This window comes from Diadema antillarum, unplaced genomic scaffold (genome assembly GCF_040938485.1).
Source record: "Diadema antillarum isolate AM-2024a unplaced genomic scaffold, OU_Dant_1.0 seq00001468_RagTag, whole genome shotgun sequence".
NCBI classification, from domain to species: domain Eukaryota; kingdom Metazoa; phylum Echinodermata; class Echinoidea; order Diadematoida; family Diadematidae; genus Diadema; species Diadema antillarum.
Genome location: NW_027272207.1, coordinates 27,061 through 43,708, shown reverse-complemented (window position 1 = coordinate 43,708; position 16,648 = coordinate 27,061). Strand labels below are relative to the sequence as shown.

At 38.8% G+C, this 16,648-nt stretch overlaps 1 protein-coding gene across 1 annotated transcript; it reads left to right on the top strand.

Annotated features, from left to right (window-relative positions):
* Window positions 1–1,236: 1,236 nt before the first annotated feature.
* On the top strand, window positions 1,237–4,151 carry LOC139709749 (cilia- and flagella-associated protein 68-like). The gene is made up of 3 exons (XM_071621706.1): window positions 1,237–1,539; window positions 2,710–2,794; window positions 3,982–4,151. Exons 1-3 carry the CDS (start codon window positions 1,321–1,323, stop codon window positions 4,149–4,151), a joined length of 474 nt encoding a protein of 157 aa, XP_071477807.1. The 5' UTR covers window positions 1,237–1,320.
* Window positions 4,152–16,648: the final 12,497 nt, after the last annotated feature.

Genomic DNA, 16,648 nt, shown 5'->3' with positions numbered 1-16,648 from the left:
TTACCAATTGAAGAAACGAAAATGTTTTCAATACTTAAAGTCAGTTTCAAATGCTTAGGCAGTTAGAGAGTAGAACCAAACACGACAAAAATCTTCAAGTCTGGATTTAAGCTACCTTATGCAATATCAATGACATAGATATCCTCAGTGCAACAAACGCGTTGTTGTTCACGGTGATCTAAAGACAAAGCTTCATGGTGAACTTCTGGCTGTACATATTATCATAGAAAGTTTTTTTCGCAAAAATACGGAGTTAACTCCATTTTTGTCGATTTGAATTTGCGATTAAACCTACTAAAAACAACAAAAATAAAAATATAGGATGTTAACCATAAATTCGATGATATTCCGGGTTATGCAACAAATGAAGAATCATCGGATTTTTGTTTTGTAGCTGTCTAGCTGATGACGGACTTACATTAAATAGTAAAAATGGTGCATAGCCCGTTTTGCGTTTAAACTCTTCACATACTGCTATAGCATGAAGGGAGAGGAGTCAGAACACGTGACATTTCCCAACACTAATAATTACAAAAAGCCCATGCAGGGAAGACTCGCCATTGTATGCACGATCATTGTCATAAGTTTTGCTCTAGTGTGTTTCATGAAGAGTCAGGGAATAATTGATCATCTGCACTCCGTTGAAATGTAAATTATGAAAAAGAGTAAGAATCTCCTTCTCAGTTGTTTATTTTGTTAGAAAACGTAGGTCATGGGAACCATAGGATGAAAGGGAAGGAGGGGACGGGAGGCGGGAGAGGCCGGGAGAGGGAAATAAAGGAGGACTCAAAGGGAGTGTTGCAGAAAGTCGAGTTGCAATTTGCATCCTATTCTTTCTTGCAACACCCCCAGAAGAGAAAGACGCGTCCACGAAAGGCAAAAATAACGAGTGACCAGTCACCGTGCGAGTGACAGTGAGAGCGCTCCCTCTACGGTCAAGTCAACGCAGGCTCTCAGCTGTATGTATCCATAACAACGCCGGACCCCGGAAGTATGTTTTGTGTCTGTTCATACACACACACACTGCATGCACAACACGTTTTCTCAAGCTCAGTTTACGACTATCGACTCGCGATCGCCAGTGCAGTATAAACAGTAAACAGTGTGGGTAAAATGGTCGAACGTGATCTGCTGTAGGCCGTCTTCGCAATCGCTGGCTAGCTGCATTCATTGAATTGCACGTAGAATTGGAAGTCGTTTATCAACAAAGATCTACTGTGATTTACGAGACAACAGTATCGGTAGTTGACATTAGAACATCGATACCGAACAAATCTCATTGTAAAGCAAAACCACAGGAGATTCAAATCAAGTCGGGTCATGGCTTCAGAAGACGAAGTTGCGTTTCGGTCCATGGTTCGCGCCTCCGGTCTCGGCGAGGTTTGGACCCACACCACCGATCTCGAGAAATTTCGTCAGTACGGCTGGCGTACAACAACCAAAGAAGATTGCTACACACCTAACACTCTTGTAGGCAACTGGAGCGAGGAGAGGTTCGATATAGAGAGGTTGCGGGTACCCAAGAGGTTACCGTCACAGGTATGTACGATGTCAACTTGTCGTAATCCCATTATGTGTGGAGTAGAATCCCTAATCCCGATTCTAATTTATACTGACAGATCAAGTTGTATATAGCACATAACCATCTTCTCCAACACTACGTACAGTTGTCTCTAAACAGTATCCCATAGTATGAATGTAAATTTATACTAATGATATAAACTATTAACGCTAGTATGGTACCTGTAGAATATACAAGAAATTTACATTTGGGCCGCACATTGCCACATGTTTACTGTAACATTAATTACGCTTTGCTTCATTTAAACAAATTACTGGGTAAGAGTTTTAGATAGGGCCTACTGTACTGGGGATAGGGCCTACTAGGGGGTTCTACTCTAAATAAGATTGGAATGAAATAATGGCTAATAATCTGATAATAGTATACATCTGTTCTGACCATTGTATGAGTTCCTAACTGCAGTCAGCCAGAAGGCGATACAACTAACTGTTCTATCAGTGAAGCACCCCAGCCCATGTTTATGAGTTCCATGCTGCAGAACTTCATTAAAACTGAAGAGAGAAAACACAATTAGTCTTTGAATGTATTGCCGTGACCTGACTCTGTTGTGCAGTACTATGAGACATGTCAGTTGTCTAAGATTCAAACTTTTAACGCTACCACTTTAGGGGTTCCACAGCTCGTGATGTCACATGCGTAGAATGGTATAAAGAAAGTACTAAAGAAAATTCTACATATTTTCACTTTTCTTGCATAATAAAGGAACACTTGACTTGTCTTTTTCAGAAGGCTGGGGAATAATATTACCCCTGACAGTTGCCAGTATAAAAAAGTCGAGAGAACATGTACAATGTACTTTTTTTTTTTTAAGTTGAAAGTTTGTGGATTTCTTTTCATATTTTTTTTCTTATCTTCTACGCATGTGACATTACAAGCACTAGTAGTCTTCTCATTCAGCAGTGACTATTTATGCAGAATCTTTAAATAAAAATTCATAACTTTTAACAGATTGTACGATTTTCCCCAAACTTTCACTGATGTGGTCTACTATTATTGCTGCATTCATTCAAACCCCATGTACATAATATAAAGGTGAACTTGTCCTTAAAATCTCTGTCTCTCTCCTCTATTAAGGGCAAATGATAAGATGTATTGTTTCCTTTGCTTCTTTTCAACTATGTCTCCAGTATGACCATTACTTTGACACCACACACAAGGAATCCTATGTGAGCAATCCCAAGCCTGTGCCCAAACATCTACTACATCTGGCAGGTATGTTGCTTGTATCAAAATACTGACTTCTAATGAATGTCTTCCACTACAGATGGTACAGTCAACCTTGCCTATAAGTTGAATCTATTTGGACTGAAGAAATACATGTAGCTTCAACTTAGAGAAAGTTTGACTTATGAGGGATTAAAATCAATAGAATATAAAGAGAAGATGATGGAAAAAAAATCTTTGACTTAGGTGATTATTTGACTTATGTGAGGTCAGCTTTAGCAAGGTTGACTGTACTACGCGATATTTCAAAATTGAATGTTAGTCCATTATAGAAGGTCGGTACTGTACTGACTGTCTTGCTGTTTATGCCAGTGTACAAAATTTTGATACTAATGTAGTGGCAGATTCAGGGGGGAGCGCGCCTGGTGCGCACCACCCCCTTTATTTTTTGTTAAGACAAAAGAAATAAAAAGGAAAAAATGGGGGGGGGGTGCTTGTGCCCCCCTTTAATTTTGTAAAGGCGGCCCCTCTTTACGGAATTCCTTGATCTGCCCCTGCTAATGTACAGTACATTTGCTACAAAATTTGTGAATTTCTTTTTCATTCAACAATATCTATGTGATGTAGAAACTAAGACTTTCTTCGTGTTTATCATATCAGTATAATTTATGTAATAGAGGTATTCTTTTTGTAAGCAAAAAAAAAAAAAAAAAAAAAAAGAGAGAAGAAGAAGAAGAAGAAGGAGAAAAAAAATACCGCTGACAATGTACAAATGTACATCTCTCTCATATGGGTACCCATATACATTGTGCCTGTGTCTGTTGTAATAGGCAATAGCCTTTTTTTTTTCTTTAATAGTGACTACTTATGGCTGATCAACCAATTCAGGGATTTCTCAACACCAAATGAATCATACAAAATGAAGTTGAACATGTTCTCTGTAAACAACAAGTAGCAACAACAATACCATGTATTCAGTTTCAAAAACATATTCAGTGCCAGAAACAATACAGCTCTATAAAGCCAAATGAAATGGGAAGACAAAGAAAAATAAGGTTTTTGTGTGATGTTAATCAAAAGAGAAAAACTGAATTCTGATGCATAAAGAATGAAGAAAAATGTTGCATCAGTAGTACATTGAATTAGAATTGAATATGGTAATAATTATGCCAAATATGAAAAACTAAGTTCATGTGGATAATGTTTGGGCATTTCTGTTGGTTTGATTCTTGTAGCGCGCGAACCCAGAGCCTATCCTGCATCGCAGCCAGAGCTTGATCCCGTCAAAATCAAGGAGCACTACAACTCGTTTGAAACCACATCGAGGGCGTCATACGTGGATCCACGAATAAGGAAGTCCCCCGTTGGTGGGGGTGTCCCGCAAGCAGCTGAGGCCAGCCAATGAAATGTGCTGTTCCATATTTCAAAAAAAAAAAGGACTTTGAGATTCACCATTGGATGTGTCAGAAACTGTAGGGAAATGATGAGTGGAACACATCCAACAAAGAATATGTGACAGCATCTGTTTCATCCATGTTTAAGAGCCACTTTGAGTCTTGAAATGAAATGAAATGAAATACGTGGAATGATTTTATACTGGAAATATGTCTTCATCAATCAAAGAGATGGGAGAAACTGAACAATGACTTACTGTAAAGTATTTTTGTCACTTATTTGAAAGTTAGCAGAGTAGGTCTTTCCACTTAAAGAAAAAAAAAATAGAAAAGGAAAAGATAAAGAAACAGAGATGCTGGGTTGGTAGTGGGTAGAAGAAATTTATGGTCATCAGAATCATTGGTAAAATTGCATAGAATGAGATATCAAGTCACTGTATCAGTTTTAGTCAATGGCATAAATCTATGCATTGTACAACAGTAGAGGAATGTGTCTTTTTTGGCTTGTTACATGTACATTTAGCAATCATGGTTTCATGTGCCATAAATACATTTGTAGTTATGATGATATATGCAACATGCATTCTAGAAGAATGTATTTCATATTTAAGAATTCAATATCATGCTAAATCAGTTGTTGACTGTAATTCCTGCTTTTGTTGGAGGAGAAAACATAAAAAGAAGAAGATATCCCATTTATTATCTTCTCATAATCATGAGGTGTGCCTGCAATAAAGTAAGCAGGGGTCACAAAATACACTTTTGGCGGATGTGTAAAAAAACAAAACGGGGAAAAAAATTACCACCCCCACTTCCGTAGGCTCTATTCCTAGATCCTTCCTGTTTAAGCAGGCACAGTGTATATTAACCATTGTGCTCCTACCTTGTACAGCCCACTGTTACATGTCCCCTGAGGAAGTTCAAAGGATGATTATATAGAATACATGTGTTTGCTTAGAATATGAAACCTATGCAACAATTTTGTACAGTCTTCAGAAAATAAACAGCATACCCATATTAACAAAGCAGAAGCTTAATATGTCTGTGTGTATTATAAGGCTGTATATGAAAGATTTGTCGCTATTGTTTGTAGACCATTTTCAAATACTAGATTGTGTAAAGTCAGAGCACTGGTAACTGTTACCAAACATCTCTCTATTTTGTTACGCAACACTTTCCAACTCTGCCATTTCCTACACTCTACCCAGGTGGTTTCAATTGTTTCATGTTTAAAGGACAAGTTCACCTTCATGGACATGTGGATTAAGTGAATGCAACAATATTAGTAGAACACATCAGTGAGAGTTTTAGGAAAATCAGACAATCCGTTCAAAAGTTATGAATTCTCTAAGTTTCTGCTCAATCACGGCTGGATACTATAGCTTGTGATGTCACATGTGTACAACGTTATAAAGAAAGAATAAAGAAAAATAAATATAAGAAACTTAAAGCATTCATAACTTTTGTATGGATTGTCTGATTTTCCTCAAACTCTCACTGATGTGTTCTACTAATATTGCTGCATTCACTCAACCCACATGTCTATGAAGGTGGACTTGTCCTTTAAGTTAGTCATCATGTCCCTTTGCAGTGAAAATATGTGTCATAAAGATATGCGCAATGCACTCAATATTACGTTTCGTTTATGCCTCTGTTAGACACAATACAAATACATTATATAAATATACATGTATATATTTGACACAATATGTTTCCCTTTGCTTTCTGTATACTTTTCCTGTTCAGTAGGTATAGCACTGTTGAAAAGCATCCAGTTACTGAGTACTGTAAAACTAGAATGATGTGCGACATGAAACTTTCATTTTTTTTTTCCAGCATGAAACTTTCACAAATTGCAGACCGTTATGGCGTGCAACATTGTACTGGCATTCAATGCATTGTGTAGACAAAAACTTTCACATGCATTTAAGTTTCGCGATTCTAATTGGCTCCTCACAAAATTCGCAAAAGTTTCATGCACGCTAACATTTCTGGTTTTACAGTACTTTGTTTGCTTGTGCTGGCCGTACCTTTCACGTCTTATTCTTTTCATACAGAGCTTTGATTTTGTTAATTCCTTTTTTCTTTTCTTTTTTTCTGGAAGTGTGTTGTCCCAATGACTTTGTTGGTAGATGTGGTATATACAAGTTATATTGTGTCTTCTACTCAAATACAGATAGATATGAACAAGTTTTGATGGGATTTTATTCATTTATTTTGTCTTTGAGATAATAGTGAATGCCAGGTGGGTGTGTTCTTTGTTATGGTTTATGGAGTCCCGTACAGCTTCAAACTGGAGGAGAATTTTGATATTTGATTGGAGGAATTAAGGGTCAGTTTTTGCTTACATTCTTACATCATAAATAGAAATTAAAGAGTGTGTACAGTTCTGGTTGAGGTGAGGATTTAGCTTTTAACATTTAGAAATTAGATATTCAGAAACCACTCTATGAGATGTCAAAGAGCATGCAATTCTAAGGGGTATCAAAAGTTTATTTGATGAAAATCGGTTTTGAAATGGCTTAGATATCCAAAAACAAGGTGAAACAAAGAGATGCTAATAAAAGGCGTGACCTGTCGCCTTGTATTATAAGCACTTTTTTTTTTATATCTCAGCCATTTGAAAACCAATTTTCATCAAATAAACGTTGAATCCTCAAAATTACATGCTCTTTCATATTTCATAAGAGGTTTCTCATTATCTCACTTAGGAGTGTTCAAAACATGAATCCCCACAACCTCATGATATACTGTACAGTCCCTTTAACATTATATTCTCTCCTGGTGATGTGTGTTCTGGCAAACGGCTTCAATTGAGGATATTGAATCGATAGCATTTCACTCCAGGTAACAGGGGATACATTACATACCGCGCATATGCCTGTTTTTGTTTTTGTTTTTGTTTTTTTAAGTATTTAAAACAAATGAAAAAGCGCAGTCTCAAGGCCCTAGAGGTATCGAGGGTATATAATGCACCTGCTTGTTCTGCATATTTAGGACCAAGTCCTGTATGTAGGCCAAAAGTTTTCACAATATTCAAATGGGAAAATTTGAAATGTTCACACATATCCTTGATTGTTGTGTATACAATATAATGTTATACTACATGAAACCTGATTTTTTATTTTACTTAACTGAAGTTAAGTATTAGTTTTTATGGTTTTCAATTTCAATTAATCAGATTATCAGAATATATATATATATACACAGTGTATATACATATATACATGTATATTATATAGATGTTTTCCTTATAGAAACAAGTGATGGAATATGCATAGTTCCCTTGAGTTAAGTATCATATCCCCAATTTAGTGAAGCATTATACAAGAATGTGTGTGCATGTGTGTGTCTGTGTATCTGTCTGTCTGCCTGTCTGCGTACTCTGTTCCAAGTCTCTCTGCACACTTGTAAGAGCTCAGTGCTATAATAAAGTGAAATACACTACAGTCAAACCTGTTTCAGTGACCACCTGTCTATATAGCAGCCACTTGCCATTGGATATGACCACTAAAATCAATTTCCTATGAGAGAAAAAAAAAAAGGATGTTAAAGAACCTGTCTATAATGCAGGGCTTGACACTAACGGTGGCCTGGTGGCCCGGGGCCACCAAAAACGCACGTTGGGCCACCAAAATTTCAGAAATGAAGAATTGAGTGGCCTGATCGGGCCACCAAAAAAGGTCGGATGTTCGCCTTTGGGCCACCAAAAATAAAAGTTAGTGTGGAGCCCTGTATAATGGCCACCTCTCTAGATTGGCCCCTTTGTTCACCTTCCGGGGGGGGGGGGGGGGGGGGGGTGGGGGGTGGCTGCTATAGAAAGGTTTGACTGTAGATATTTCATCTTCTTCATATGGCACAAAGTACAATTAAAAAAATGAAGTACATGTACTATATTATGAATCTTCATCTTTTTTAGTTTCTTCGATCCACTATTCATATTAATTTACTATTTGCTTGGATACTGTAAGGCACCATAGCAATATCAAATTTTGTTGAACTTTGCTGAACCGTCTTGTGAGAAGAAATACAGATGAAGAAACACGTCTCAATTTTGAAACGGTGATTGCTGTTAAGATATTTATGAAAAAATATAATCACCATGTCAGCAAAGTGCTTCTGACATGATTTACACAACCCCTTCCTCAACACCATCACATTGAAGGCACTGCCAGGGATCTATATTTAAACAAATAGGAGACATGATACATTCACAAGCTATTCAAAAACTTCAAAGCTCAGTGAAATCCAGGATTCCATGTTTGATATCAGGCTAGGATATCAGCCTTATGTACAATTAATGCCCTGGTTCCTGTAGATATATATCTATGAATGAATTAGTACAAGTAGTGGTTCCTCCCTCACAAATATGTATCTTTACCAAAATGTTTCTTTTATTTTTGGGTGTGTGAGGATCTAAGGGTAGATGAGATGGCAAGGAGGGAAGAGAATATGGAGGGGGGGGGAAGGAGGAGGATGATCAAAAAAAAAAAAAAATCAGCTGTCAGATGATTGTTTTCACAGGTCTTCGGATGTTTATACAGTGGACTCCTGGGTACCGTTTCATGAAAGTTGTCAGCGCTGACAAGTTGTCAGTCTCTGACAATCATACCATGGTAACAGTCAGTGACCAGAGCATCTCAGCCAATCAAAACCAAGGATTTTGCTGAAATTGTCAGAGACTTCAGAGACAATTGATGAAACGACCCCCTGTTTTTACGAAGTCCTCGGGGCTGGCAGTTTCTTTCATTAAATTTCATCATAACCCAACAAATAAACAATGAAAGTCATAGAGCAGATGATATTGTGGCCTGAACTTTTACTTCATTGCATAAACCAAAATTTCATATAACTACATGTTCGTTACAACGGGAGTGCACTGATGTAGAAACATACACCATGGAGCTCTCCTCCCACATCTTGCTGCCAAACATATGCTTACACATAATATGAATACTATATGATATCTATCTATCTATCTATCTATCTATCTACCTATCATCTGTCTATCTGTCTCTATCTATCTATCTATCTATCTATCCATATCTATCTGTCTATCTATCTACCTATCTGTCTATCTGTCTCTATCTATCTATCTATCTATCTATCTATCTACCTATCTATCTGTCTACCTATCTATCTATCTATCTATCATCTGTCTATCTCTATCTATCTATTTATTTATTTATCTATCTATCTATCTATCTATCTATCTATCTATCTATCTATCTGTCTGTCTGTCTATAAATCTATCCAATCCATCTATCTACACACTTGTGCTTACTGTGTTTTACACAAACTATACACACTCATGAACAACACATGTTACACACACACACACGCAGATAATGAATAATATGTGGTACCAGTATACCAAGTGCAAATGTTGTCTAGTATGTTTCACATGATTCACTATACATTGTGTATTACAGTGCATTGTAATTGCAGTGAAGTTAATGGAAAGGGTATGTATGATGATTGGCTGATTGAAATGGTTTGAAAACAAAAATATTTTCTCAGCCAAAAGCTGTATTGCAACAGTTTTACATCAAATGATTAAAAACACAATAAATCCAAATAGTTCTAAAGAATTCAAATTACATATTCATGATGAAACAAAGTAAAACATACTACTCATATGGGAGGGAGGTCTCAAGCTGTAATAAGAAAAGTATGCACAAGGTATATAGGCCTATGTATTTACATTAAAAAAGAACAACTAACAATATTCAATATATTTAGACATGTTGTCTCACCTCCCTCTCTCTCTCTCTTGCTCTCTCCCCCTAGGAATGATTCCTTTCATTACAATATCTTTGCCCAAAATAAACATAATTTTAGTATAATGATTATATTCTGTATTGTAATTATTATTACTATTATTATAATTTCTATTTTTTTTTTGTGTACAAACAAGATCTTAACTTTTGGCTACTCAATAGTACAAAACCCTGCCGGTCTAGGTTCCACACCTACCCACAGTGTACATGTATATAGTGACAGTAAAATATGAAACGCTGAAACCCGGTCCTGGGCAGTGTCTAACCTTTAAGACCTTGGCACCTATATACCATCATCACCATGATTTTTCTCTTTAACTGGTCAGTAGTGGAATTTTTTGTTTGGATCACAATATGTAACAACAAAATGAATTCATAAATAATGATTAAAATTCAGTGGCGGATCGGGGGGGGGGGGGGGGGGGGGGGGACCGGGCGCACGAGCCCTCTCTATTTGTAGTTAAAGCAAAAGAAATACAAAGAAAAAAATTGGAGGTGCGTGCACCCCCTTCTTTAATTTTGCAAAGGTGCCTCCCCTTTATAGAATTCCTGGATCCGCCCCTGAAAAGTCATATCCAACGTTGAATGAATAAAAATTGAAAGGCTAGGGGTGGTATTCTGAGGTCGTAATTAAGTCTGTAATTAACTTCGTGATTAAGTCGTGAAGTTAATAGGCCCTTAATCATGGGCAAAATCGGTATTCTGAGGACGTAATTAAGGTATGATTAAGTCCCCTGTAATTATCTTAGGTCCCTCCCATCTAATTGTTATTCCATCCAATCAGACGCGTTGTTAGAAGCCAAAATGATGACTATACGCGCAAATATGCCCTCAATGCGCGCTCCTGCACGTCCCCTGTAATTACAACCCAAGAGCTTTCCGTGCGCACACTCGGGTATTTGATTACAACCCCTCACCTACGCACGCGAAGATCTCAACCTCTTTGCTCACATAAAATGACAAAATTCCTCGAAGATCGGCTTTATTTCTTCTTTTTTCTCTGAATTTTATGGATACCATGGTAACAAGATTCAACCGCTCCTCGGATACCGAAGACGGTAAGCATCGTTGTGGCAGAGAAAACGCGATGTAATGCTTGATATCGGAGTAGTTAATGACACTCTTTGGTATCATTAAGTTTTTCATTAACTTTCATACTTAATTACACCCTCAGAATACCGATTCGTAATTAACTCTGTGATTAAGTCCTCTCAGAGGTGCGCGCGCATTGATACGCGCAAACGCGTAGGTCCTTCCCGCCAAAACGCTTGTTGCTATGGTAGTTAATATAACCCTTGACCGAAAGATCGGTCTGTATCTGGTCCGTCGGGGAATGTTCCGCGGAGACTGCGTCTGGCTTCACGGATCCCCTCCGTATACAATAGGGAGCTTTAGATTTTGACGCGCGGACGTTTGAGCCGACGCTTGCGCTGGACGTTCTCCTCTCCCTGCGTCGTGTGGAAAAGTAGCTTTAGATTACGCTGGGACGCAACGTAGAAAAAATCAAATCGAGCCCCCATACGATCAGTGCATGAAGAAGCTCTCTACGTCGCAAACTGTGCGGACGTGAAAATAGCCCAGTACGCGTAGTAAACAACTCAGGCGACGCAAGCTAAAAATAGATTGACTATACGCGCGCTACTGCGCAAGCTCAGAACATGTTTTTTTCCTTTGAACGTCCGCGCGTCGAAAATCTAAAGCTCCCTAATGTCTACGGAGGACGGCGTTAATGGCAAAATACAAAAGAGCCCTCCGGACAGACGGATCTTTCTGTCTAATATAACCCCTACTTAATCATGCTCTCAGAATACCAATTCGGTAATTAAGTGCTAATCAGACACTTAATAACCTCTCAGAATACGGCCCTAGGATATTAGACTACACTATTGCAATGTCCATGTACTGTTCTCTACACGCATTATCGAAATACGGGATGGTTGGACGCTGGTGGATTAGACTACTAGTACTAGTACTTACCCCATCCAACACTCACTGAAATCTCACACTGCACAGCAAACGGCCTTTCGCCACACTGCGTACACCAATACACACGTACACAGGGTTTTTTTTTTTTCGCGTACGGCAGCCCTCTATGGTCGATCTGCAGCATAGTGTTGGTACAGACGGCCATTTTGAACCTTCTCGACGTGAGTATCGTAAAATTCTCCCCGAAAATCCGATGCAATCGTACTAATCATAAAAGGGCTCAGTAGTATGTGATTGCTCCATAATTATTTAGAAACTTATGTATAGGTTGTATGTTGTTTTGTGCCAATATATCCGCTGGAAAGGTAAAGAAACGAATGTAAAAATGTCTTGTCCGGAAGGCTCTGGATCGAATCTACCATTGTTTACTCGGGTTGAGCTTTGAACGTTCCTTGTACAAGTTGTAGTTGTCTACCCGCAGATCTATGTTTTAGGACGAGGTTCAGACACAAGTAGGTCAAGACCGAAACGTAAATATTTCGGAAGATACGGCCACACCGCCATGTCTAATAGTAGCATTACTCTGAACTTGACAGAGCTAAATGTAACCGTATCATACATGACTAACAAGTTAGTGTTGCATGATGATGGCACAGTCATTTCAGTCGTTAGTATTCTCGCCCCAACATCACACACCAGTCAGTAGTCCTGTCGACACTGTCACTGCTATACAGTGTACCTGTGCCCCCCCCCCCCACCCCCCCCCCCCCCCTGTTTAACGAGTACAGTAAGTACAGTACATTGCTGCACTGCACTGGTCACTACAAGTACAATACCATGTCTATATAGTGCAGTGCCAGCCAGTCTGCAGTGAGGTGCTGTATGGCCATCGCTAACGTCAATTACCGTATGGTCGCCACTTGTGTGTAAAGATTTTCCTTTTAATCCTATGCACTTCTGGGTGGGCGAACTAATATCGGCACTGAAATAGTTCGCCACCCATAGCCTGCCACATATTATCAGCGTGTGTGTTATACACACACTTCAATGAAGGAGGCATTGTCGGTCACCGCGTTTGAAAACCTCCCTCAGTCTGCAACCTGAAATCCATTCTAAATCAAAAACATCCTCGCATTAAAAAGGGTTTGAACACCTCTCACATATGGTAAAATATATTTTGATTACAATTATTTGAGTTTTTACGGAGGAAAAAGGTGAATTACGAATGTACTTTGAGAGTGATGAAAATCCGTCGCCCAAGGTCATCTCCGATCGCAGCGCGCGTTACATGCGATGTGAATGTCTGGTGACCTTACCGCAATGGCGACCATACCAGTCTGGGAAACCCGCTCATGAGGACCGCTCCCGCGTACGAGGACTGCCCCGCCTCATGAGGACCGCCCCCACGCCTCATGAGGACCGCCCCCATGCCTCATGAGGCCCGGGGGGAACGCCTCATGAGGCCCCCTATTCATTTCTATTCATCTCACATCTGACGTATAAATTGTCGCAACTTTGCACGGTGATTTTTTGTTACACACACATGTCCACTATCCATGATGAAAAAAAGAAAAAATCCTATCTGTTTTTTTTTTTTCAAAAATCGAGTTTTAATCAACCGATGCAGAGCGCCCATTTAAACACACGTGTTTAAATTTATTAATGCTCTAATTAAGCTAATTTCTTTTTAAAAATGTTTCTTGTATCATTCTCCTGAGACATAGGATAAAAAAAAATCTGTATCGAAATTAATTTCTTATGTATTTGATTGTTTTTTGGAATTTCTTATGTATTTCTTTGTTTTTGTTTGTTTTTTGGCCAAAATTTGTCACAGACATTTTTCGAAGCTTTATTATGATAAAATAAATTGATTTCGTCCATTCTAAGTCAAGATATGAATTTTTATGTGAATTGAAAAAACACAATTTGCATTGGATTTGTACACAAAATCACGTTTTGGAGCAATTTTGGGGTTGACAAATTTTTTTCGAACGGGCGTCGCGTCAAAACGGTACGCGCGGGCGCAACAATTTTGGTCTCAAAAGTTGCGCGATACTTGAAAGAAAAAAGTCATGAAACATCGCGACGGGAGCTTATCGCGCAGCGAAGATATTGCGCGAAACGTCTAGGGGGGGGCGGATCCCCCCCCCCAGCCTGATTCGGGTTAAATTTTGACAATAACGGTGTCCAAAGTTTGACCACTGGCTAGAGTAACTGTGGCAGGGTGCCTGTTTTAGTATTTGTGGCAGGGACAGTTTCATTGATCAATAAAACAGCTAGTGTAATGAACATCATGCGTGCTTAGTCCCACTTTAGAACACAAGCAGGAGTTGCTTGCAAGTGTTACTAGTATGGGAAGTGACACCTGATTGGGCCTTTTCATCAATGAATGAAACGGCCCCTGCCGCAAATAGGCACCCTTTACAAGGGCTGCTGCAAACAGGGTTGTTTACGACATGTTCGTAGAGCCCCCTACATGTAAAACCCACAGATGTACATGTATGCTTCTGACTTCTGTGTGTGGTCAAATTTTGGCACAGGAGGTTGGAACCGTGGTGCGGCAGCTGCTGTTCACCACAGGCACAGCTATGGTTGCTTCTGCAATCGTTATTTGGCGATCCAGGGGTTTAGGGGCCGTGCACTGTGTCATTTTCTTCTTTCTTTTTCTTCAAGACCCGCCCTAGTTGTTGTTGTTTTTTGAAGTTGATATGCAACTGATTGACTGAAAAGACGACACCATGGTTCAACCTCCTGTGCCAAAATTTGACCCTGCACAAAAGCATAGGTTTCCACACGTAGCCCGCGATCGAATCTTAGATGGCAGTATGGTCAAGTTATGGGCAGCTTGCTTTACTAAAATTACTGAGTTTAAATGAAGGCTACAGTTTAAATATGTTATTGTTTAGTTATTTAGGGGCTCAGGTTTGCCAGCGTTATGAAAAACTACTCCACTCATTCACGATTCACTTAGCCCACAGAGTGTGTGCGTGTGTGTGCACTGAATGAGTGGGATCCTATCATGGGGTGTGTACAAATGTAAGGTGGGAAGGGGGGCTTCCACATTAACAATATTACATGTAATTTAAACTTTCACATCACCATATTTTTTTTCAGCTTTCACAAGTGCAGTTGTATTTTTATATCGTGCAGTTGGTTGCATACATCAGTCGTGGTTTCAACACTAAATTGTAACGTAAACAGTCGTTTACGTTCTTTTTTGGTTTTCATAATAAAATGTAACTTATGGACAAATCAAGTCATAGAAAAGAGAATCAAATGATAACGCATAACTGGTCAATGCTACTGTTGAAAAACTACTGTATACGCTATATATTTCGCGAGGGTTTTATTTTCGCGAATTTCGCGAGTCGGGAGCTATTCGCAAAATTAACAACACGCGAAAATATTACCTTCCAAAATGAATCCCTTGCCTTGATGATACGAAAATTTCAGTACTAGTTTACCATGTCACGGCTTACCGAACAGACCATACTGGCTAAGCTTGTTTACGTACATATAGCACGTCCATGTCTACTTACGATTACTGCAGAGAGCCAATCCATTATCGCAAGGGGATCACTCGTCAGAAATCTAGCGCGATGGACTTATCCACTTCAAAAATGTTGAATTCTAACTTACTGGTTAGCAGAGTTTGGTAAGTTTTTTTCATGCAGTGTATAACTAGTATCATTCTTATTTGCTAGTAAGTTGAAAATCCACACTTTCTTTGCCACTTCATATTTTCTCTGGTCCCCCAATCGCGAATTTAATCACTCGCGAAAATGTGTGACAGCGGCAATTCGCAAAAATTTATGTACGCGAAAATTATAGCGTATACAGTACTCAATTTACATTTGTAAGATCATGAATGAGTCTGTGTACACACGTACATCTGTACATGGTAACAGGACATGCCTTATTTTGTACATACAGTGTACCTGGGCAGGGGCCCGCTTCATAAAACTTGTCATCAGTGACAACTGCCACATTTCTATGACAAATTTGCTCTCAGATGCAAGGATTTCCGTAGCTTGTCACATCTATGACAACTTGTCACTGATGACAAGTTTTATGAAACGGGCCCCAGGTATAAACATTTTTGCATTCTGTCATGATTACGATCTTGACACAAGCTTATAAATACTTTCGGTAGTGTTTACCTCCAGTGCTTTATCTGTTAAAGTACATGTACATACATGTAGGACATGTACACTCCTATTGTCTGCACAGAAACAGCACCGCAATGTACATGTGCTGTTTACTTATTTTTTATTCATTTATGATTTTTTTTTTACAATTTTTGGGTTCAGTGTTAAATTTATTTATCACAGTCAATGTACATTATACATGTAGAAGGCAGCATATGCATAACGTACCATGGCATTGCACTTTGTAGAATGGCATTTAAAAGAAACTGTTTGATGTGTTTTTGTCTCTTTTTTTTTCAGAAGGCTGGTTTGATGGCAACCTGCAATAGCTTGATGTCTTGGATGCTTTCTACCGAGTTGACTTTATCTACCTGATGCAACGTTCTCCGTAGCCACGTTTCACATTGCCATTGTTGGAATAGGACACCGAACTGTGATATATCACCTTCCCCGTGCTTTTATACACTGGAAGTTGAAAACTTCCCGTGAATTCTTAGCCGATGAATTGCTGCTGGTTATCTTCCCACCTGGCGGACAATTTACTATTCTTTAATTCCTTACTTGGCCTCTTCAAGAGGTCTCTGTTCATAGCAGAATATATTATTTGTAAAGATTGTTTTATATATTAATGTATATTTGTATATTTGCCAAAGA

Coding starts and splice junctions, on each gene's coding strand:
- LOC139709749 (XM_071621706.1), top strand. CDS start 1,321: ATGGCTTCAGAAGACGAAGTTGCGTTTCGGTCCATGGTTCGCGCCTCC. Junction 1,540..2,709: donor CCAAGAGGTTACCGTCACAG/GTATGTACGATG, acceptor CTATGTCTCCAG/TATGACCATTACTTTGACAC. Junction 2,795..3,981: donor ACATCTACTACATCTGGCAG/GTATGTTGCTTG, acceptor TGATTCTTGTAG/CGCGCGAACCCAGAGCCTAT.